Raw genomic sequence first — 24,637 nt, forward strand, 5'->3', positions numbered from 1 at the left:
CTTCACTGCTTGCTAGCTGTGTGGCCTTGGGTGAGTTGCTTAACCTCTCTGAATCTTAGTTTACCCATCTGTAAAGTGGGGATGATGATAACAATAGTACCTGAGTAGGACTGTGTGATGAAATAAACAACACAGGTAAATATCTTAGTCTGATGTCCATTTCTGCTATTAAATCCCACCCTGGCTGTTATATGCCATCCACAGATCAGCCTCATCCTGCCTTTCTTCCAGAGGCCAGGAGAGTCTGACCTGAGCTCCTCCTCTCTGTGTTCCCAGCTTCCAGCCACACATTGAAGATTGTGTCAAGCAGATGGGTGACATCCTTAGCCAGGTGAAAGGCACAGGCAATGTGCCAGCCAGTGCCTGCAGCAGCGTGGCCCAGGATGCTGACAATGTACTGCAACCCATCATGGACCTGCTGGACAGCAAGTGAGCCAGGCTAGGTGGACTGAGTCCACCAGGGAGGGCTCCGGGGTCGGGCCTCAGAAACCTGGGGGCTGGCCTGGAAAGGACACTCAAGGCATGTTTGCTGGGTGGTGGTTGAATGGTTTGGACGGGTGGGTGAGTGGAGGCATGAAGGGATGGAAAAATGGGTGGGTTAATGATTGGAAGGATTGGTGGGTCAGTATTTGTATGGATGAATGGATGGTAAATGACATGAGGGATGGGTGGGCAGATGGATGTGTAGATTAAAAGATAAATGCTTAGAAACCTAGATGGAGGGTATATGGGTAAAAGGATGGTTGGGTAGATGAATGGATGGATGGAGAGTTGGGTAAATATTTGGATGGATGAATAACTGGAGGATGGGTGGGTGGATGTCTGGGTGGGAGGAAGGAAGAAAGGAAAGAAGGAAGGTAGGGATAAGTGATGATGGAGGAAGAATTAAAGAAGGTTGCAGGAAGGATGGTTTGGTGGATGGGTGGGTCAGTTGTTGGAAGGATCATGGTGGATTGCCCTCTCTCAATCCCATACAGTCAATCATGAATTCTGTTGTTTTCCCTCTCATTCCCTTCCTCTCCCTTCTGAGCATGGCCTCAGCCCTCTCATAGTCCCTGATCTCCAACCTTCCTATTCCAGATCATCCCCCACTATGTTCTTTCAAACAGGAAAGTCTGGCTGTGTCCCTTCTCTCTTAAACACTCTCCCTACTGCCCTCATGCTAAGGCCCAGGCCTTCCTCCTAGACTTTGAGGCCCCTTCCAAGTCTAGCCCCTGCTCACCTGTCCAACCACCTTTCACTCTTCTCCCCATGCGTCATGCATCATAGCCCCATCAGACTACCCAGGGGTCCCTGTACAGGCTCTGTGCCCTCTTGCGTGTCCATGGAATGCCTTCCCACCTTGCCCATGTGTTGAGGGGAAGGGGCTGCTCAGGTTAGGTCCATCTGGGCACTCTCTCAGCCCTGTCCCTTGCCCCCAGCCTGACTCTCTTTGCCAAAATCTGTGAGAAGACGGTGCTGAAGCGGGTGCTGAAGGAGTTATGGAAGCTGGTCATGAACACCATGGAGAAGACCATCGTCCTGCCACCCCTCACTGACCAGACGGTGAGGCCCACAGGGGGCCAGAGGGGACACCTGGGCTTCCTCCTCTTTGGGAGCCCAGAGAGCTTGGAATCAAAGGCATTGGGGGCTTAGAGGTCATCCAGGCACAAGGGCCATCTGAGGGTATAGAAGCCACCGGAGGTCAGTGGGGCCATTCAAAAATCAGAGAGGTCACACATGGGTCAAAAGTCATCAAAGCATCAAAGAGGTCATTCAGGGGTCATTTAAAGGTCAAGTAAAGAGATGTCTAAGGGACACAGGGGTCACATGTGGGTCAAGAGATTATTCAAAGGTCAGAGATCACCCAGAAAACAGAGAGGTCAGCTTGGGGATCAAGGCCATCCATGGGTTACAGAGGTTATAGGGGCCAGTGGGTTCATCAGGGGGCTTTGGAGGTCAATCAAGAGACAAAGAGAGGAAATACCCAGATTTCAAAGATCAGAGACCAACAGAACAGAGAGCTCCAGGAAGTCAACCAGAGGTTATGGAGAGCACCCAAGTTCGTAGAGGTCAAGCAGAGGTCAGCGGTCATCCAGAGACCAGGACCGTGCCTCTGGGACTCTTCTGGGAACAGCCCAGAGATGGCGATCTGCAGGGTTGGTGGGGGGGGGGGGGGGGCGGCGGCGACATCTTCAGAGGGGTGTGGCTGGGCGTGGGTTCCAGCGGGGAGGTGTCGGTGGCCTGAGGACAGTGATGGCACACGGTTGATGGCACAACACATAATGGGAGGACATTCCTGGGTGGATGAGAGAGGCTTGGGGGAGGTGGGGGGGCGGGGGTCCGCCTAGAGGCAATGATGGGGGAGGCGCCGGACCTCCCGCTGCCTGCCCGCCTCCTCCGGGCTGCTGGGCTGGGCTGGGGCACGGAGTCCAGGTCCGTCCCTCGGTGCCTTCTCCTCCCCTTCCCTGGCCTCCCTGAAGACTCATGGTGACTTATTCCCCCCTCCCCCACCGCCCTGCCCCCATCACGGCTGACAGATGATCGTAAGTAGAGGCCCCTCTGTCCGTCTGTCTGTCCATCCGCTCTGTGTCTGGACTCGGCCCACCGCGTGGCTGCACCCCCCCACCCAGTGCCCCCTCCTCACCCACTGGCCCCCCCATCCACTGTCCCACCTCCCGCCTAGATGTGCCTGTGTCTGTCTGGGGCGGGGCATGGGGAGGGGCGGGGCTGGGAGGGAGGGAGGCCACGCCCACCCCCAATTATAAGCACGAAGGAGGGGCCTCCCGCCTCCCAAAACCCGGGCCGGCACCTTCACATCTGCCCACATCCTTTAGTTAGAATTCGCCCTTACTCCCATGCTCAGACACCACCAGGATATCTGGGTCCCCAAAGCTAGAAGGAAGTTCAAAGTCAATGGAGCTCCTCTGACCTCTCTTTTCAGCTCTGAACTGTTAGTAGCCGCCCAAAATACAGGTCCTCATCACCCCGGTCTGTATAGCTGATCAGTGCAGACCCCACCACCAGCCCTGCCCACCCCCCTTCCACCACACATACTAACACACAAGAATCCCAGACACACACCCAGGCACCCAGGTGGGGGACGATGTTGTGACTCCTTGGTGTCAGGCAGACTTGGCATCAAATCTCAGCCCAGCCATTCTCTCTGTGACCTTGGGAAGTCACTTCACCTCCCAACCTCCATTTCCTTGTCTGGAAAAAGATGTTAATTGTAGCAGCTCTCTGAGTGTTGTTGTGAGAACCAAATAGGATGATGCATTAAAGTGCTCGACTCAGTGACAGACTGAGGCAATGCTCACTAAATTAGAACTAATATTATTGGTGGTGGTGGTAGTATGTAGACACATAGGAGGGCAGAGGTCAGTTAAAACCACTTTAGAGTCCTCTTTTGTAGGCAAGACAAGGCTGTTACAAGATTTCACCTTGTCAAAAGTTTGCTAGTGCTCATCTCACTTCTTGTGGCTGCAGTGTGGGTATTTGGCTGTAACTATATGGTGGCAGCGTACCCAACTACAGACAATGCATTTGTGGGTAGACAGCTAAGGGAATTCACATTTATTGAGGATTTCCTGTATTCCAGACCTCATAGCTGTTGTTTCAGCTCACCTTCATGACAACCCTTTGAGTGAGATGGATATTATTATTCCCATTTTGCAGATGAGGAAAGCTGAGGCTCAGAGAGTCACTTGCTCAAAGCCATATAGTAAATATATGCCAGAATCAGGATTCAAATTCAGGTCTGTCTGAATATGGAACCTATTTGCTTTCCTGTTGACTCAAGAACCAAGAGCCTCATATATACAGTAAATGTAAATGGATTATATTTTGGCAGCAACTTCTCTCTCTCTGGCTCTTTCTCTTTCCTGTCTCTCTGACTCTCTTGCCCTTTTTAAGAGTCAGTCATTAAGGCACACACACAATCCCCCCAGCAACCCTGTTACCAGCCCTCTGTGCAGTGCAGATGCCCTTTACTTCCTGTCCCCATGAGTATGTGTTATCACTCTGGATTCCCATCCCACACAGCTTGCTAGGTTGATCACCTTGTGACATTGTCTCTGCAGGGCAACCTCTTGAGAAAACATGGCAAGGGATTAGAAAAGGTAATGAGGGCCTCGTCTGCACTGAGGTCCCAAGCTCTGGTGTCTGGGTGTGTGTGTGTATGTGTGTGTCCATTTGCATGGGCAGAAAGGCCAGCTGGGGGTCATGGGTAGAAGGAGGGTATCCTAATGAAGTCCCACAAAACCAGAAGTCAGAGACAAAGTGACTGGCTTAGAGTGTGTGTGTGTGTTGGTGCACAGACAGCTCCTGCCCTCTCATGACAATACCCAAAGGGCTTATCCCAGCCCTGGGCTCAGCTGAAATTCTGTGGCTTCAGGAAGGGCCCAGACACTGGACAACTGCCCTGGACTGAGACATGTTTTGTTTATTCTAATGGGTGTTCGTTATAAGGAGATAGGAGCCGTGGCAACACGTGAATAGTTGCCCTTGCTGTACAGTCATACAGGAGCTATCATGCCTGTGTGCATACAAGTGGGGTCTCCACTTCATGAACATGGGTTGTAGGACTTCCCAACTCAGTCATCCAGCCCTTTGGGGAGCACATGCAATATGTCAGGCTCCATACACATGTACATACATCCCTGGGGGGGTGGAGAGTGTGTGGGTTTACGTGTGTAATTGTGCACGTGCGTGCAAGTGTTTAGTAGTGCACGTGTGTATTTTAGCTTGTGAATTCTTCTGCACATGTGTGTGTCTTCGTATGTTGATCTGGGGGTTTGTGTGTGCATAAACTTTCTGCACACCCATGGATGTGCCTGGGTGTGTGTCTATGTGTTGAGTGAACTGGTGATACCTGTTAGTACGCTTCTTTTAGAGTCAGGCCTGCTGGGGTAAGGTCTTGGGAGTTGGGGGAGGAGAGACTCTGAGCCTTCTCTTCTTTCCCCTCCCCAAGGCACCCCATCTTGGGGCAGGCTGACTGTGGGATTGGGCACCTGTCCCCAGGTGATGGACTGATTCTAGCCTCCTGACAGTCCAGAGTCTGGCCCCAGGTCCCCACCAGAGGACAAGGGAAGGTGCCTAGCTGGGGAGGGGGTCTAGCATTAGACCCAGAACCTGGGAGGGAGCTCGTGGGCTGTGCTTTGAGGGGGGCAGGGAAGTCCCACTGAGTATCCTCTCAGCAGCCACCCGAACTCTGACCTTCGCCTGATTCTCTCCACAGGGCAGGGTGAAATTGCCAAGCCACTCAGATGTAAGACCAGCCTCTCCCTGTCTGTCTGGCTCCCACCCCAACCCCTACCTACCCCCCCACCCCACCCCGTACCTTCTTCCACCTCTGTGATCCGTGCCATCTGGGGGTGTACCGTGACCCTGTCTGTTGGTCTCTTCTTCCTTTGTCTGTCTGGCTTGTTCGTGAGGGGTGGCGCGGGGAGGGTGGCAGGTGGGGAGGAGGGTGCTGCAGGGGAAACCAAGGCCCAGGCTGGGCTCCCGAGTGACTGTGCCTTGTGACAGCCTTGGGGAATCACAGACAAGGAATAAGAAGAGTAGCGACAGCCAGGATGGTAATAATAATACCAGTAGTGGCAGGGTGACCAGATCCCACTGGCCAGCTTGGAAAAGCATCAACGTGATTCCAGACATCCCAGCTGTAAATGGCCCTCCTCCCTGTCTAGCCCTGCCTAGGACCCCCATACCTCCCCAGGACCCAGTAATTCAGGACTCATAACTTCACTGATACTCAGCTCCCCCCACAGCTGTTATCCCCTAAGCTAGTGTAGGTGCCCCTATTAGCCAGGGGAGGAAACTGAGGCCCAGAAAGGGCCAAGGACATGCCTCAGGTCACCCAACATAGTGATGGAGGAGGCAGGACATGCAGCTTCCAGGCCATGACCCCGTCTCCCCTAACACTGCCCGTGACCTCGAAACCAGGTGATAAGAACCATGAACACTGAATAAAGACACGATTAGTCCCAGCTAAGCTGGGATATGATTTCCCCCATCAAGATGGGAAAACTGGGGGTCAGAGAGGTTAAATGACTTGCCCAGGGCCACATAGCAGAGCTGGGATTTGAACCCATGCCCATCCGGTTCATCGGAGCCATAACCAGGATGTCATATTGCTGATGTCTGTTTTGGGGAGGAGTGGGGGCGGGGTACTGAGGTGTGTGTTAAGGGGGAGGAGTCTTCCTTTAAAAGGTCAGATTAACAGGCCCCCCAGATTACTGGGGAAATTCTTCTACAGAGGGAATGGGCCCATGGTGGGTAGTGGTTTTCACTACACAGAGCCCATCCCATAGTTTTCTCAAGGCTCCGTGACTTGAGAAAACCCATACCCGCAAACACCATCACAGCCCGCTCTCTGTTTTCTTCTCTGTCCCACAAACCAGGGGTCATGGTGGAGGTGGCAGGATGGGTAGCACCCCACGGGACTGAGATTTCTGGAGACAAGGTCACCATCTCCTTCTCAGCACTTCCTGGGGGGCTCCAGACCTCTGTCCCCAGGACACAACCATTGCCCTGCCCAGAGCCTTTGGACAAGAACCAAGATGGCGTCCAGGGCTGGGGTGTCAGTGGCGGCTTGGGCACTGGGCAGAAGGACCCCCCACCCTCACCCAGGTTATGTCTGTTGTTACCTACAGGGAACCCAGATGATCTTCAATGCAGCCAAGGAGCTGGGTCAGCTATCTAAACTCAAGGTGAGGCCAGGGGTGGGGGCAGGAGATTGGGGTGGGAGGCTTCTTAGGGAAGAGGTCCCAGAATAGTGGCATGCTTTGCAGGCTCAAAGGACAGAGACCCTACTCAGACTGGCTTAATCACAATGTATTTGCTCAATGTATTGAAAAGAGGTGCAAGGTTCAGCTTCAGATACAGCTTGATCAAGAATACAAATAATTTATTTGACAAATATTTATTGAGCACCTGCTGTGTGCTAGCCACATGCTAGGCACTGGGAACACAATGATGAAAAGACAGACCCACTATCCAACTCCTCAGAGTTTAGCAAGAATGAGACCCATAGGCAGATCCCCAAGGCAGAATTTGCTCTGCCCACCTGGACACTCTCTCCATCCATCCAGGACCACATGGTACGAGAAGAAGCCAAGAGCTTGACCCCAAAGCAGTGTGCAGTTGTTGAGCTGGCCCTGGACACTATCAAGGTGAGAGGCCACAACCCTGCCCATCCCAGATGGGGCAGGCAGAGGGTGTGGCTGGTGTGGACATGGACCTAGGCTCAAACCCACCTTAATTCATTCCATTTATAAACACTCCCTGATGACCCTTCTATGTCAGCTCCAGGCTGGCTGATGGCAGGGACTTGAGGAGGCCCAGGCTGGATGTCAGCTGGATGTAGACATCCCCAGCCCTGTGGGGTCAGGACAGGGTAGAAGAAAAGATGGGAGAGCCCAGGGAGGGGGCAGTAAGGGCTTTCTGGATTAGAAGGCATGTGGGAGGTGGTGGGGTTTGAGGAATGCATAGAAATTCACAAGGCAAAGCAACAGCATTCTAGGCAGGGAACCAGTCCATGCAAAAACATGGAGACATGAAAGGGGCCGTGGTCTCCATGAAATAAAAAGTGTGAAAACTACTCTGAAGGAAATGTTTTGTTGAAATGGAGAATTACAGCACAATAGGGTTGGCAACACATTAAGTTGGGGTGGTTAAGGAAAACTCCTTGAAACCTTAATCAAAGAAAGACAGGGAGCCAGCCATGGCAAAATAGGGAGTGGGGGTGGGGCTGGGAGGGCCTTCCTGCCAGTGAGCATAGTAAGTGCAAAGGCCCTGAGGCAGGTATGTTCTAGGGAAGACTTTTGGAAAGAAGGGTGGGAGGGGTGCAGGGCATGGGTGTTATTCTGAGGGTGCTGGGAGCCCACAGGCGCGTTTGGGGCAGGGGTGGAGGTGAGGGAATAGCAGGACCTCGATGTTCTGAAGATCTGCCCTGTCATGGCGTATCACAGCAGAGGGCAGCAGAGTGGGGGAGGGGGAGTTGGGGCTGCCCAGCCCGATGCGCGGGTAGGGGGTCCCGCCAGCCTTACCTCTCTCCACCCTGTTCCCCACAGCAATACTTCCATGCGGGTGGCGTGGGCCTCAAGAAAACCTTCCTGGAGAAGAGTCCAGACCTGCAGTCCCTGCGCTACGCCCTGTCCCTCTACACGCAGGCCACCGACCTGCTCATCAAGACATTCGTGCAGACGCAGTCGGCGCAGGGTAAGGAGCCACTGGTTAACGCGATGACAATCCCCGCCTGCAGGGGCAGCCGAGCCCCTTTGACTCACCTCCTCTGTGATGTCATGGGTCCGGGCCGAATTAACAGCTCCGGGGCGCACCTGCGCTCCATAGTGTCACCAGACCAATGAGCGATCTACAGCTCGTAGGGGCGGAACCTATGACGTCATTGGGCCAGGAGGGGATGATCTCTCCTGGGAAAATCCATGACGTCATGGGGTCAGGATGTGATTGAAAGCTGTGGGGCGGGATCTCTGACGGCCAGGACTAGGGAGTGATTGACAGCTCTGGCAGGGGCGGGACCTCTGACGTCATGCGGCCAAGGAATGATTGGCAGCTCCCGGGGAGGGACCTCTGGGGGAATGGTTGAAAGTACCCCAGGGAGGGACCTCTGTACTGTCAGGGGCTAAGGAATGACAGCCCCAGAGATGGGAGGGACCCCGACCTGGAGGGGGCGGACGGAGAGGGAGTTCTCATTTCTCAAATTCTCTCTTTCTCTCTCTCTTCTCTTGCCTCTGTCTCCTGTCCCTCTCTGAGTTCGCACACAGCAGCTGGGGCTGGGGGGCAGAACTCCAGGGTCCTAGTTCTCCTCACTGGGGACCACCCTTTTCAAAATTGGCCCTAAGAGTGCAGACAAGGGAGAGAAGTTTGGCCGCTGACCCAGGTTTAGTTCCGGCAGTGGAAGAGGAGGCCGGGGTGAGGGGAGCTAAACCCTGTGGCCGCAAGCGGCCCCCTTCCCCCCGAGTCAGCCCAGGGCCTAGGGCCCTCGGCTTCGTGCCCAGCCCACGCTGCTGCTTTTAGTGTCCCTGGTGTCCCCCCGGAGCAGGAGGCTGTCTGTCTGTCCGTCTGCAGCTGACGTTTCTCTCTCTCTTGTTTCTCCTCCCTCTCACTCGCCGCCCCCTCTCCGCGCCTCCCCTGCTCCCCGTCACGCACACTCGCCCTCCATCCTCGCCTCTCGCTCGCTCGTCTCTTCCCCCCACCACTCCTCCCTTCCCTCCTTTCTCCACCTCCCCACCGTGATTAGTCCATGGTGGAAAAGGGACTAGGTTTACCCTTAGTGAAGACATTTATCCTGAGAAGGGTACGTGCTTCCGCCGCCCACCCGCGCCCAGTGCCCGGTGCCTGCGCCCCTCCCGGCCCGGCTAGTAAAAGGCCCGTCCTTCCGTCTCCCAGGCCTACGGGGCCCCGCCCAGACCCGACTGGCTGCGAGGGGGCTGAGGCGGACAAGGGGGAAGGACGGCTTGCTGGTTCCACATGGGGAAGGAGAAGCGATTCGAGTCGGAATCCGTTTCTCCCTAGGTGCTTCTCTTAAACCAGATCCCGGGTCCCCCCCAGACAGGCGCCTGCCTGGTTAAGAGCGGGCTCAGATTACAGCTCTGCCACTCCCTGGCTGGGCGCCTCTGGCAACAGGCTGCCTCCCTGAGCCTCAGGTTTCTCATCTGTAAAATGGGAACAGTCAAGGACCCTAATTCATAGGATTATTTTTAGGATTAGATGAATTAAATTTAGCCCTGAGACTTTCCTGACAGGAAAGTTCCTGACGTGTACTGGGGGGCAACAATTGTTAGTTGTTTTATTATTATTGTTTATATGATTATTATGATAATGATTATTATTATTATTGATGTCACTTTTCTGAGCATAGAAAACCAACATTTTTTAGGCTCTAACTCTGGGTCAGCCCTTGTGCCAAGCATTTCTCAGGGATTCTCAAAAACATTCCTCCTGGTCGCTCCACAGGGCGTCCATCATTCCATAGATGAGGAAGCTGAGTCTCAGAGGAGATTAAGCCCTTTGCCCAAGGAACCTTCCCCTGTAGGGGGTGTCCGGGACTTGGGGAGTGGGGATGGGGTTGGGGAAAGCACAGAGAAGCCCACGAAAGACCCTTCCCCTTGGAGCCAGCAAACCACGGGATGGGGGTGCCCAGCACTGCCCCCCTCCCCCTTCTTACTAGCTTTGGCCATGATCTGACCCCTCACCCCACCCACCACTGTCCGACTCTCCCCTGGCACCCCTCAGTCTGGCCCGGATTGAGCTTGCTGTGAAGCATCAGCCTGGGGGTGGCGGGTGAGGCTGAGCATGTGACTGGTTGGGGAAAGAGGGGTGGGAGCCTGAGATGACAAGGAAGGCAGCCTGGGGTGGGCAGCGAAGATGAGGGTGTGCAGGGTCTTCAGGCCCCTCTGCCCCCTGAGCCTCGGTCACTTTCCGCCCAGAGACAGGTAACCCGGTCAACCTTGGACTGACCCGTTCTCCTTCCCCTCACCCACCCCTGCCTTTCCCCCAGTTCCTCCCCCCCATGCATGGGGTGCTCCAGGTGTGGGGAGCTTCCTGAGGGGCAGGGGAGGGGACTGGTGGGGGTGCTGATGGTCACAGGTCCCCAGGCCCCACAGGATGCCCTTGCCAAGAGTCACAGAGGGAGGAATGGGGAAAGAAGCTTTTAAACTGCTCGTTCAATGATCCCCATCAGAACTAATCAATCAGGATGCTCGTGGTGGCCAGAAACTGAAGCGCACCTTATCCTGACTCAGGCAGACTAGAGAATTTGTGAACCTGTAACTGAAAGATTAGGAATTGATTTGGCATCAGTAATAGCTGGATCTAGAGTCTCCAACACTGCCATTGGTCATTGGTCTCTGTTGAGACCTCTGTGGGGTGGACTCTCCCCTCATTGGGTAGAGTCAGCCTTGCCAACCTAACCAGAGAGATACTCTTTCCTAAGAGTTACAGCAAAAGTCTCAGGGCCAATTTCTATTGGCCCAGCTTGGGTCACATGACCATCCCTGAGCCAATCACTGCAGCTATGGCTGGGGAATGTTCTGATTGGGCAGCCGTGGTTCGTTTAGCCTTACCTGAAGTGTGAGATGGAGTCACAAGGTCTGAGGTGAGGTAGGGACATTTCTCAATGGAAACTTGAGATGGTCTATTGGAAAAGGAATGGCAGGGAAAATGAAAGATTTCTCTACAAGCTGTCACTTCAGGAGAGCTGAGGATTCTGGGTCATGTTATCACAGTGTGTTGGAGGAGTAGTGAGGAAGCCTGCGAGGCTGGAGCCGATGTGGCAAGGGTAAGAGTAGAAGGAGGTGAGGCAGGAGAGGTAATAGTGACACAAATCAGGAGTGACACTGCAGGTCACAAAAGGACTTTGGTTATTTCAGAGTGAGATGGGAGCCATGGGAGGATTTTGAGCAGAGAAGGGACATGATCTGAGTTAGGATTTCTCTGGCTGGTGTATGGAAAGAAGCTGAGAGGAGGGTTCAGGGAGACAGGGAGGAGGCCACTGCAATATTCCAGGTTGGCCTAGTTGGCCCAGGGACAACTCCTATTGGCCTATCTTGGGTCACATGACCATTCCTGAGCCAGTCACTGCAGCCATGGCCAGGGAATGCTCTGATTGGGCAGCCATGGTTCATTTAGCCATACCTGAAGTGTGAGATGGAGCCAGAAGGTTGATGGGGGCTGGACCAGGATGGAGGCCAAGGAGGTGGGCCAAATTCTGGATGTATTTTGAAGGCAGAGCTGACAGGATTTTCCACTGTACCAGTACTTAGGGAGGAAATGAAAACAAAAAAGGGGTTGAGGACTAAGGCACCGGGTGCCCCAACAGTTTGAAGATCAACAGAGGAGGAGGAAATGGCAAAAGAGGGTGAGAAGGAGTGACTAATCTGTAGGATGAGAACCTGAAGAGTGTGGCCTTGTTGCAGCCAAGAGGAGAAACTGAGGCACAGAAAGCCAGGGTATCAGGTGCTGCCAAGATGGTGTGAAAGATGAAGGCTGAGTTTAATGACAGGGAATGAGAAAAAGGACATTAGGCTCAGAGAAGTTAAAGAGATCTGCCTGAGATCACACAGTGAGGCAGTGAAAGGCTAGAACCCAGGATTCTTGGCCTCCCTAAGAACACCCATCTTCCCAGCCCACCCTCAGTGCCACCCTGTCACGGCTGATGACCTGGTGCCGCCAGCACATGGTGGGTGGGAGGCAGTCCAGGTCCTTTCTGGTGGGTGGGAAAGAATGAAGCTCATGCCAAGCATCCTCCCCTGCCCCGCCCAGGCTCAGGTGTGGAAGACCCTGTGGGTGAAGTCTCCGTCCATGTAGAGCTCTTCACTCATCCAGGAACTGGGGAACACAAGGTCACAGTGAAAGGTGAGTAACCTGAGGTGGGAGGGAGAGTGCCTCAGCCAGGATGCACTAGGTTCTAAGACAGAAAACCAAACTCAAAACTGGCGTAAGGAAGAAATTTTTTTCATTAAAAAAAATGTTTTTATAAAACTGAAAATTCCAGAAGTCACCACCTTCAGGCATAGCTGGATGAAGAGGTACAAAGAGTGTTACAGAACTCATTCCACTTGATCTCTCAGCTCTGCTTTCCTTTTGTTGGCTTTTATTTTCTAATTAGAACACAGATTGGGCTGTCTTAGCCAAGGCCTAAAAAATAACGGTGGCTTAAACAAGATAGATGGAATAAAGCTTTCTCTGAGGTAACTCCGAGGACAGTCAGCCCAGAATTGATGTAGAGACTTCACAGTGTTGGGGATCCAGGCCCCTGACATCTTTTGTTGTACTTTTATCCCTAATGTGCTTTCTTCCTCTGTAGGGTCCCAAAGAACTCAGCCCCCATCAGCAGCATCCCACCTTGCAGCTAGGAGAAGGAGAAAGTTTAGGGCATTCTCCCTGCCTTTTAAGCCACAACCTGAAAGCTGTACGCATCACTTCCTCTTACATCTCATTGGCTGGAAGTTAGTCATATGGCCACGCTTGGCTTCAGAAGCATTCTGGGAAATGTAGTCTTTCAGACAGGCTTTGAAAACCACAACTGTGTACTGGGGGACCCTAACCAATCTTACCTTCTAATTCCCCCAACAGTGGTGGCTGCCAATGACCTCAAGTGGCAGACTTCTGGCATTTTCCGGCCATTCATCGAGGTCAACATCATCGGCCCCCAGCTCAGTGACAAGAAACGCAAGTTTGCGACCAAATCCAAGAACAACAGCTGGGCCCCAAAGTACAATGAGAGCTTCCAGTTGTAAGTCTGGGATGCTTTGGGGAGAATGGCAAGGGGACATCTGCTATCTGAACCTCAGGGCCCACCAGGAAGGAGGGATGTCTGGTGGGCCGGTGGTACCTAGGGACAGGAACAGGAGGGATCACATCCTAGGTGGATATGCTGGGAAGGGAGGCACCTTAGTGCAGGAGTGACATCAGTGAGGGGACACCAGGATGGAGGTGACCACCTTGGGGGGCAGACAGGTCCCAGAGGGCAGTGAGTGTGATATAACCGCATGATGAGGGCTCATGAAGGGGAGGAGTCTGGCCAGAAGGAGCATGTTGGGCAGGGGCATTTCTGGGACTGGAGATTCTGGTCTGTTTAAGAGGCGTGGTTGGTCATGATGGGGCAAGAGGCTTGTGGGTGAGGGGCTGAGGGGCATAGGCATGGACCTGCTCGAGTCAGCAATGAACTCTGTCATCTGGAGGAGTCTGCTCTGGGGGACAAGAGTGGAGTGTGGCTTGGTCCAGGTCATGCGGATATGTGTCATATGGGCAGGGCTGTGGTCACATCTAGGTGGGGCTTCCTAGGTCAGGGGCATCAGGGTCTAGAGGAGCAAATGATTTATGGGGAACATAAACAAGTCGGATCAAGGTGTACAGAGGGGTTATCTGGGGGTGGGGGTGAGGGTCGGCGGATCTTTGGATCAGGTGTGAGCCTCACTGGGGCAGGGTAACATTGGGGGGTGTTCTTGGGGGACAGAGTACAGTGGGGTAAGGGGGCATCACGGCTGGGGGGAAGTGGGGGCCCCTGAGGGACAGGAGCCTGGCCAGTCCTGTGAGGGGAGAGCTCTTGGTCAGAGGACTTTGGAGAGGTAGGTCACCTGAAGCAATACTTGGGAGCAAGAGCACCGCCTAGGAGGGGGCAGATGTCTCCTGGGGTGGGCCAAACTAGTTGAGGGCTAGGAATGTAGCCTGGGAAGGAGACGCAAGGGATCGGTGTGCGTGTAGCCTGAAAGAAACGAGTTCTTGACTAGCCAGCATCAGGTCAGGACCCAGCGGCACTGGGGCTTCGTCGCCTGGGGGAGGGGGAGGAGTGCTGGAGTGGGTAGTGACTCATGGTGAGACATCTTGGCAGGGTTACATGGAGAGGCATCTTGGGCGTAAGAAGGGTAGGCTAGGGAGCAGGGGGGAGGGGCCACGTCAAGGGGAGAACTTGGGTTCAGATGGGAGCCTGGTAAAGGGGCTTCTTGGTGTCATATCTGGGGTAGGGTGGTGGAGGCAGCAGCTCAGCTGGCTGAGAGTGTGGGTGCTGGTATCACGGGGTGGGAGCATGGCCTAGCCAGAGGAGTCTGGAGGGAGGGTCTCTTGGGGGTGGGGATGTGGCTTGGCTGGAGGCTGGGAGTAGTTTGATGGGGGCGTCCTTGGGTGAGGGAAGGAGGAGAGACTTGGCAGGGACAGTGCTGGGGATGCAAGTTGTCAGCTGATGTGGGCGTGTCCCAGCGCGGGGCTATGGGGCCGGACATCTGGGTCGGGGTGGGGCCCGGCCTAAGTGGCAGGTTATGAAAATAGGAGGCCACTCAGTGTGGGAGTGGCCCACCTCAGAATGCCCCAGCTCAGAATGCCCGGGTGTGGGCGTGACGGGGGGGTGGGGGTGGGGAAAACGGGGATCACCGGTAGGGGCGCGGCTGGTCAGTGGGCGGGACCTGTCCTCACGCCCCGCCTTCCCACAGCACGCTGAGCGCCGAAGCGGGCCCGGAGTGCTATGAGCTGCAGGTGTGCGTCAAGGACTACTGCTTCGCGCGCGAGGACCGCACAGTGGGGCTGGCCGTGCTGCAGCTGCGCGAGCTGGTCCAGCGCGGGAGCGCCGCCTGCTGGCTGCCGCTTGGCCGCCGCATCCACATGGACGACACGGGCCTCACGGTGCTGCGCATCCTGTCGCAACGCAGCAACGATGAGGTGGCCAAGGAGTTCGTCAAGCTTAAGTCGGACACGCGCTCCGCCGAGGAGGGCGGTGCCGCGCCTGCCCCCTAGCGCGGGGCACGCAGACGGGCACCACTGCGCCTGCGCAGAGCGCGCGGGGCGGGGCGGCGCCCGCGCGCTGGGACCTCCCAGAGGGCGAGTCTCCGCGCTCTGTGCTGAGGTTGGGCTGCCCCGCGCCCTGGATTTAGTTCCCCCTCTGGGGAAAGGTGAATGGCAACGCCCCGCCCCCTCAGGAGACCACGCAGTGGGGCGCGAGGAAGGAAGAAGCCACGTCCCCCTACTTGAGGCCACTCCCCTAGCGTCTAAGGGGACTTTCCAGCTGGGATGGGAGGAAAACCCACCCTCTAGTAAGAAGGCCAGGTCCCAGGGCTGTGGTACCGGGAAGCTCTATCTCCTGCACCCTGGCAAAGCCATAAGATGGGTCCCCAACCCCTGGGGCCCAAGATCAATTTGCCAAGTATGGAACTCTGAGCTCCCTCGAGGGGCGGGCCCTGGGCAAGGGGCAGGGCTTCCTGGAGCGCCCCCTAGGGTGGTCTGGGGCCTGGAGGGACTAGGGTGGTGGTTGGAGGGCCCCCGGGTGTACCAGAGTCCCTTCTGATGTTTGTGCAAAAAATAAACAGGGAAGGGGGGAGGATGGAATTTCAAAAGCACATGCGCCCTTGGGCGCCCAAACCCTGGGGACCAAGGGGTCGGCTCTGGGGCACCCGCGCCGCCCCCACTTCCCTATGGGGGTTTGCCTCCCTTTTTCCCCCCACATACCCAATCCTCATATCATAGAGTTCAGCCCACCCATTTGACGACAAAACTGAGGCCCGGAGAGCTGCCTGAGACAATGCCGAGGGTCCCAGTGCCACACGCTCTCCCCACTCCCTTTGGCCTGTGTGCCCCATTGAAGGGTGGGCTGAGATCGGATGACCCGATACAGCTCCCCATTGCTGCTAACCCCCCTTAGGGGACCTCCCCCAACCCTTAAAGGGATGGGGGTCCTGGGCCAAGGCCCGCAGTGCCCCCTCCCACCTCTGGTTGCCAAGCAAAACCCCTGCCCTCAGCCCTTTTCAGTGGGACCCCAGGGGGAGATACCCTGAGAACTCCTGACCTCCCGCCAAAAAAGAGTGAAGATTGGGGATTCCCTGGACCCAGTCCCCTAACCCAACCCCTTCTTCCTCCCCCAGAATGCTCCAGTCAGGAAAGAACAGAAAGAGACCAGAAACTCTAGGGGGGTGTGTGTGTGTGTGTGGGTGTGTGTGTGCGTGTGTAAATATACAAACTTGCTGGGAGCTTCCTCCCCATAATCCCATTTATTCATTCAAACACACAGGTCACAGGATACCCCAGGTGGGGCCTCTAGCTGCCTGAAACTCTTCCTCCTGCAGGGATGTTGGGGCAGTTTGGCCAGAGTCAAATTTCCCCATTTTAGCGCATGCAGGCATTTTGGGAAACATTTTGGGAAAGGTTGGCACAGCTTATCTTTGCCCAGAATCTGCTTTTCCACGTTGGACCAATGTGTGTATGCCATGGGATTTTTTTCTGCCAAAATGATAAATACAGGATTGTGCTGTGCTAGGGAGAAATTAAAACAGAGGGATGAGATGAGGATTAGCTGGGCTCTTGGAGTGGTGGAGGCAACATCAGATGGGGAAGGTGAGGGAGGGCTCTCTCTGGAGGTGAAAAGTGGGAAGGAACCACCCATTGGAGAGAAAAGAGCTCCAGGCAGCTGGAACAGCAGGTGCAAAGGCTAGGAGGTAGGCTGACTTGAAGCATAGCCAGGTCGGCGAGGCTAGAGCTGAGCCAGCGAGTGGGGTACTGGGGGATGGTGATGAGGTTGGGGACACCTGCAAAGGTATCAAACCAGGTTTTGTACACTGCCCTGAGGAGTTTTGATTTTACCCTCAGAGGCTTAGGAGGACCCAGGAGATCTTAAAGCTGAGGAAGGTCTGATTTCAGGTTTTGAAATCTCCCTCTGGCTACGTCATGAAGAATGGACTGATGGTGGGGGGGAGAGGACAAAATGCTTTCAGGACACTGAAATTAATTCTTGGAAAGACCTTGGAGTATATATTTAAAACTCTGCCTTAGATGAGCCCCAGGGTCCCTGGGTACAGATGTCCCAGTTGTGCACTGCCGAGGGGTTGAGCATCTCTAAGGAGGCCATGTGCAAACTGAGTGTTGTATATTTATGATAATGGTTTCCCCATCTGTGAACAAGAGTCTGGAAGAAGCGACACTGTTTTCTAATTTACCTGGAAGTATTTGTGCGTTCCTCTAAATTCAGGCAGGTTGAAGTGACTGAAGGTTCTGAACCAGAGATTAGGACGAAAGTTCTCATTCAGGATGGTGGGGGAGGTGGGTCCCAGCCAGGGGCAAGGGACAGGCTGGGAGGTGGCTTGGGGAGAACATGGAGTCTCGGTGAAAAGGACTGAGAGGAAGATTTGAACTTCAGACCATCCAAGAGGTGGAGGTGGGCTGGGCGGTTCACTTGGAGTTGAAAACACCAGCAACACCCAAAGGGGAGGTAATCTGTGATCTGGGGTGGGTTCTGAAAGATTTTTTGGATGACTGGCAGGAAAAGAGGGAGCTGAGCTTCTGCCGGAGAGAGCCAAGGTATTTCCCAAAAGATTCATTGGGAGGCTCTCTGATCAAAGCGTGTGTGTGTGTGTGTGTGTGTGTGTGTGTGTGTGTGTGTGTGTGTGTGTGTGTGTGTGTGTGTGTGTGTGTGTGTGTGTGTGTGTGTGTGTGTGTGTAGGATTCCCCAGCACTGGCCCAGGAAGCCTCAGGGAGGGGAGTATTTGTCGAATGACACTTTCTGACTCCCAGGCTAGAATTGTTTTGGAAATTTCCTCCCTCTTCTTTCTCCCAGAGAACTCCTACTCATTCCTCAAAACTCATCACAAATTTTCCCTTCTGTAGAAAACCTTCTCTGATCCCCCTCAGGACTTCCCCAGCCTCTGTCCCTCCTCCTCTGTCTGTCCCTTCCCCAGCCTCTGTCTCTTGTGCCATGGGGCTAGCGGTGTCTGTGAAAGGCTCTCTGGGCACAGGGGGATGGCAGGGAGGGGATGCCTAGTTGAATTATGTCTCGGGCAGGGGGTTCTGTGTGTGCCCATGCATCCACATGTGTGTCTGTCCATACCAGCCTTCCCCTCCCACACAGATCTGGGCACTCAGGAGATCTTCCAGCCAGACTGGCTGAGCCACAGGGCACAGGGTGAAGAGAGGACGAGAGGGGACTGGAAGTGCTTGAAATCAGGATGTCCCTGTATTGGAACAAGGAACAGGGCTTTCCCCAAGGCCACTCAGCATTAGATGATACCTTTGGGCTTTCACCACTTCACCTGAGGTTCCTGGGGTTCTGGGCCCAGGTGGGGTCTTGGGGTTGCATTTGGACCTCACTCCATGCCAGGAGCTCGCCCCAGATTTCCATGGATCAGGGAAATAATAAAATAGGCTTGTATTGGGATTGGGGGGATGTAACATTGAGGGACATCTTGGACAGAGCCAATCCCCCCTCAGAAGGGACAGAGACAGTAAGGACACAAAGAAGAGCAGGGAGGGAAGGAGAGAAGGGGAAACAGACAGACAAACAAGGGAAAAAATCAAGAGGGTAAGATCATGCCAAATAGGGACAGCCAGAACTTTGAAATGGAGAGACAGAGATTCAGAGATGGGGAGATGCAGAGACAGAGAAGGGAGAAAAAGCAAAAACAGGTTTCTAGAAGGAAGAGGGTCCCCTGCTCTCTCTGGCTCTCACCAGTCTGTCCTCGAAGGATTTACCTAAAATGAGGAGGCGCCCGGTCGCATCCCCCAGTCCTGATTCTCAGGCACCACAGCCTGAAACCTCACCATGCCTCCATCACAGATGAAAAAAAAAAAAAAATTAGCCAACTAGAAATCCTTGGGACCTCTCTCAGCTGCGACCTCAGAGACCTTTCTGTTCCCCCCCAGCGCTGTCCATCTTACAGGTGGGAACACTGAGGCACGAGGCAGAGTGGAGACAGCCTGGAGTTGCCCCAACTGTGCTGTGCAGGCAGAGAATGGGGGAGCTCAGTGGGGGGCTGGTCCACATCATGACCCCTGCTGTCCCCTGAACATCCTTTCCTAAGTATTGTCAAGGACCAAAGTCGTTTTCACTGATACGTGTTGCTCTTCTCTTTGCCTTTTATTTTTTTTAAAGAGACAAATCAAGTTGATGGTGTTAGGTAAGACCCCCTCCATCTTCCCCCTGACCCCCACCCAGCCACAGTGACTCTCTCCAGGCACAGGTCACAGGCAGAGGGTCCCTATGCATCCCCGGCCACACAGCCAGGGGGATTCAGACCCCAGCCCTGGCCCCGGCCCCCTAAGACCCCCCCCCCAAACCCGGCCACGCAGTCCAGGGAGGTTCTTCCTCCACACTTCTCTTAGCATGTGATTGCAAATGTGAACTCAAGACGCTGTTTGTCTGTTTTAATTCCATCCCGTTGGTCCGGCATCTGCACAGATGCCCCCATTTCTCTGTAAATATGTGACTTGGAACAAATGTTGAAAATCAACGAGAAGTGGTCATGAATGCATGGTGTTGAGATGTTTTGCACTATTCTGAATTTTTGGTCTCTGTAAAAATATTTTATTAACAGCAGACATTAAAAAAAAAAGCACACAGCCTCAGATGCATGGTGGCCTCCTTCCCTCCCCTATTGGCAAAAAAATCACGTAGCATCTACCATGAGCAGCCACTGCTGAATACACTTCCCGCCCGCGAACGCAACTCATTACAACTACCATGGTCCCATTTTACAGAGAAGGAAAACAGGCCCCAGGGGCAGAGCCAGGATCTGAACCCAGGATACTGGGCAGCTGTTGCTCTTAGCTCAAGCAAGTTAGGACACAAATGCCAGGGACACACTCAAATTCCACCCACACCCCCATGTTTGGAGGTGTTCTGTTTCGTTTTTTGCTGTAGCAGGTGAGAATCTCATTTCATAAACTTGGATGTGCAAAGAAGGAAGCTTCATTTTTCTACACCTGAATTTGACTTCTCTTTTGAGCCCCCATCCCACCAGGGAGCAGAAACGGAATCTTATTCAGCACAGGATTTCCTCCTAAGATCTGGAGTTGTTTCCACATTTGAGTGGCCAGGGCAGGGGCCACGGGATCCATCACTGGGAGTGAGTTTGATGAGTGCATTTGGCTGCAAGTAAGAGACACAAGGACTAAAAGAAAGGGACTTCCCTGGCGGTCCAGTGGTTAAGACTCCACGCTTCCACTTCAGGGTGCACGGATTCGATCTCTGGTTGGGGAAGTAAGATCCCACGTGACACGCAATGCGTCCAAAAAAAAAAAGACTACAACAAACACAGGGATAACCCGTAGCTCAGCAACTCTGCCCTCAAGAGACTCTTGCACATGGGTAAGATTGGAAGCAGCCTCAACGTCGTGGTATCTTCACAAAGGGAGAATATGATACAGGTGTGAAGTGGATGAGCCACAGGTGTCTGCACGACGTCAGAAGGGGTAGCCTGCAGGTCCTGAGCTTCCCTGCATATTCTTGCTGACTGTGCCAAACTGCAGACACGTACTTCTCCCAAGACCAAGCAGTTTCCGTAGCTAAGCACATAGGCTACTCAGCATGACTTTTTTTTTTTTTTTTTGCCGCATGCTGTGCAGCATACGGGATCTTAGTTCCCCAACCAGGGATCGAACCCGTGCCCCCTGAAGTGGAAACGTGGAGTCTTAATCACTGGACCTCCAGGGAAGTCCCCCCACAGCATAACTTCTGAGTAACTGTTTGATCCCTGATGGAGGGAAGCTGGTTTGTTTGCTGCCTTCTACAAAAGGTGCTCAGCCCTTGACCCTGTGTCCCTCAGCATGAGGGGTCCATCGTGTCACCCATGGGGCTTGGGGACTGAGGCTCATGCTGCTTGCTGCCCTGTGAGGAATAAACCGTCTTGCTCTGATGCACTGAGTCCCACAATTGACTCCACACCTATGGACGAGGGACAGGCTTACTTCTCTAGGAAGTGAGCTTCTGCATTCTGACAAATGACATGAATGAAGTGTGATGTTGAGTGAAAAAAAACTCCCAGAAGGCTTCAAAGAGCATTACACTACGTTTATAAAGCTCAAAAGACATACAAGATACATCCACAGAGATTTTGTTTAAGGATAATTGTGTGATTAATAAAAAATAATAAGCATAAAACTAATGGTTAAAAAATGGAGGATTCTACCTCATACACATCAGGCTACTATCAAAAAACAAAAACAAAACAAAACAGAAAACAAGCATTGGCAAAGATGAGGCAAAATTGGAACCTCTGTGCACTGTAGGTGGGAATGTAAAAGGATATAGCTGCTGTGGAAAACAGTATGGTGGTTCCTCAAAAGATTAAAAATACAGAATGTAAATTGGTGCAGCCACTATAGAGAAGAGTATGGAGGTTCCTTTAAAAACTAAAAATAGAGTTACCATATGATCCTGCAATCCCACTTCTAGGCATATATCTGGAAAATACAAAAACCCTAATTCAAAAAGATACATACACCCCAATGTTCACAGCAGCACTATTTACAATATCTAAGACATGGAAGCAACTTAAATGTCCATCAACAGATGAATGGATAAAGAAGATGTGGTATATATATACAATGGACTATTACTCAGCCATAAAAAGAATGAAATAATGCCATTTGCAGCAACATGGATGGACCTAGAGATTATCATACTAAGTGACGTGAGTCAGAAGTAGAAAGACAATACCATATGATATCACTTATATGTGGAATCTATAATATGACACAAATGAACTTATTTACAAAACAGAAATAGACTCACAGACATAGAAGACAAACTTATGGTTACCAAAGGGGAAAGGGGGGGGATAAACTGGGAATTTGGAATTAAGAGATACACACTACTATATATAAAATAAACAACAAGGACCTACTGTATAACACAGGGAACTATATTCAGTATCTTGTAATAACCTATAACTGAAAAGAATCTGGAAAAGAATATATATATAAGAATATAGGGCTTCCCTGGTGGTGCAGTGGTTGGGAGTCTGCCTGCTAATGCAGGGGACACGGGTTTGAGCCCTGGTCTGGGAGGATCCCACATGCCGCGGAGCGGCTGGGCCCGTGAGCCACAATTACTGAGCCTGCGTGTCTGGAGCCTGTGCTCCGCAACAAGAGAGGCCACGATAGTGAGAGGCCCGCGCACCGTGATGGGGAGTGGCCCCCGCTTGCCACGACTAGGGAGGGCCCTAGCACAGAAACGAAGACCCAACATAGCAATCAATCAATCAATCAATTAATCAATAAAAAAAATAAATCTTTAAAAAAAAAAAAAAAGAATATATATATATATATATAAAATATATATAATACACCTGGAACATCGTAAATCAACTATACTTCAATTTAAAAAATTAAAAATAGAATTACTGAATGATCCAGCAATTCCACTTCTGGGTATATGCCCAAAAGAATAGAAAGCAGGGTCTCAAAAAGATATTTGTACACCCATGTTCATAGCAGTGTTATTCACAATAGCTAAAACATGGAAGAAACCCAAGTGTCCATCATCAGAAGAATGGATAGGCAAAATGTGGTCAATGGAATATTATTCAGCCTTAAAAAGGAAAGAAATTCTGCAATATGCTACAGCTGGATGAACCTTGAGGACATTATGCTGAGTGAAATAAGCCAGACACAAAAAGACAAATACTATATGATTCCACTCATACGAGGTACTCAAGAGTAATCAAAATCATAGAGACAGAAAGTATAATGGTGGTTTCCAGGGGTTGGGGGGAGGGGAGAATGGGGAGATAGTGTTTAACAAGTACAGAATTTCGGTTTTACAAGTGAAAAGAGTTATGGAGATGGATGGTGGTGACGGTGACACAACACTGTAAATGTATTTAATACCACTGAACTGTACACTTAAAAATGGTTAAGATGGTAAATTTTAGGTTATGTGTATTTTAACACAATTTTTTAAAATGAAGGATTGAAAAAAAAGAAACACAAAACCAAGGGCAGTGATTGCCTCGGGGAGTGGGGGAGGCAGGGAGGTGGGAACAGGGAGCAGGGAAGTGTGTGTGATGATATTGATGAAGATCTAGTGCTTAGTACACAATGCCATGTGGGCCTCTGCACAGGACAGCTCACAACATGGCAGCTGGCTTCATCGGAGAGAGAGAGAGAGAGAAATCCCAGTCCTTTGTAACCTAATCCTGAAAGTGACATCCCATTACTTTTGTCACAATCTATTGGTTAGAAGGGAATCACAAAGTCCAGCCCATGTCAAGGGGAGAAGATTACACAAGGGCTTGAAAACCAGGCAGAGATGATTGGGGGCCATCTCGGGGGTTCCCTAACTATGGCCACATTCCCCTTGATTTCAAATTCCTGCCCTAACCCTGAGGCTTACAGGACTTTGGTTTCTGAGCCTGCGGCATTTTGGCCTGCTTTTTCTGCTGGAACAAATGCACTGGAATTGAATGACAATAGAGCACAACCCCCCATCAGAAATAAATTGGAAGGATAATCCTGCTACTGGTTTACAAGGGCTCCACTGATGATTTTCATTAAAAAAAAAAAGAAAAAGAAAAGAAAGAAATGGAGTTTCTGTGTCAAAAAATAAAAGTAAAGCATTTGAGGATCCTGGCCTACCCAACATGAAATTATACACAAAACCCAACTCTGGGCGTATTAAAGATTTAAATGTGAAAAGCAAAATGATAAAGATTTTAGAAGTCAATGTAAGAGAATAGCTTCATGACCTTGACACAAGGAAAAAAATTTAAACAAGACACAAAAAGCATAAAAGGAAAATACAGGAAAAGATGATCAACTCAACACCATAAAAATGAAGACTTTCAGTTCATTGAAAGACACTGTGAAGAGACTGAAACGACAAGGCAAATACTGGGAGAAGATATTTGCAACGCACGTGACCAAGAAAAGAATAGTATCTGTAAAGAACTCTGAATCAATAAGGGGCAGATCACATCCTGTTGAAAAATGGGCTAAAGCATGAATAGGCATTTCCTGAATGGAAAACTTGATGGCTGATAAAAATATGGAAAGACACTCACCTCGCCTGGTAATCAGAGAGTGAAAATGAGAGCCACAGTGAAATTGTATTACCAGGGCTGACGTGGCCATATGGGACCATCTTTCCATCTTGCTTCTTCCACCTCAGGGTCCAAGATGGCTGCTCCAGCTGGTGGTAAAAGGGAAGGTTCTGAGGGCGGCAAATCTTGTCCCTTTAGGTAAGACTGAGAGGCTGTGACTATCGCTTCCACTAGGAGTCGTCAGACCAGAACCTCATTACTGCATGTGCCTAGTTGCAAAGGATGCTGGGAAATGTATTCTTTGCCCTGAGCAGCCATTTCCCCAACCACAGTTATAGTTCTAAAGGAGAAAAGAATGCTTATTGGGGCAAAAGTAGAAGTTTCTACATGGTCCTACT

The 24,637-nt window shown here is 52.1% G+C and overlaps 1 protein-coding gene across 3 annotated transcripts in view; it reads left to right on the forward strand.

Annotated features, from left to right (window-relative positions):
• The window catches only part of UNC13A (unc-13 homolog A), a 65,499-nt gene extending 47,629 nt beyond the window's left edge, over positions 1 to 17,870 (forward strand). Inside the window, exons 34-45 of one of the 3 annotated variants that reach the window (XM_007195484.2) lie at positions 277 to 429; positions 1,422 to 1,545; positions 2,520 to 2,525; positions 4,062 to 4,100; positions 5,219 to 5,248; positions 6,636 to 6,692; positions 7,074 to 7,154; positions 8,055 to 8,202; positions 9,245 to 9,301; positions 12,268 to 12,360; positions 13,081 to 13,240; positions 14,934 to 17,870. In XM_007195484.2, the coding sequence (XP_007195546.1) occupies positions 277 to 429; positions 1,422 to 1,545; positions 2,520 to 2,525; positions 4,062 to 4,100; positions 5,219 to 5,248; positions 6,636 to 6,692; positions 7,074 to 7,154; positions 8,055 to 8,202; positions 9,245 to 9,301; positions 12,268 to 12,360; positions 13,081 to 13,240; positions 14,934 to 15,234 (1,249 nt within the window). In that variant the 3' untranslated portion in view covers positions 15,235 to 17,870. The remainder of the gene's footprint in view (positions 1 to 276; positions 430 to 1,421; positions 1,546 to 2,519; positions 2,526 to 4,061; positions 4,101 to 5,218; positions 5,249 to 6,635; positions 6,693 to 7,073; positions 7,155 to 8,054; positions 8,203 to 9,244; positions 9,302 to 12,267; positions 12,361 to 13,080; positions 13,241 to 14,933) is intronic. The other 2 variants (XM_007195486.2, XM_057541707.1) reach the window with 2 other exon arrangements.
• The last annotated feature ends 6,767 nt before the right edge of the window (positions 17,871 to 24,637 follow it).

Source organism: Balaenoptera acutorostrata, chromosome 2 (assembly GCF_949987535.1).
Source record: "Balaenoptera acutorostrata chromosome 2, mBalAcu1.1, whole genome shotgun sequence".
Lineage (NCBI taxonomy): Eukaryota > Metazoa > Chordata > Mammalia > Artiodactyla > Balaenopteridae > Balaenoptera > Balaenoptera acutorostrata.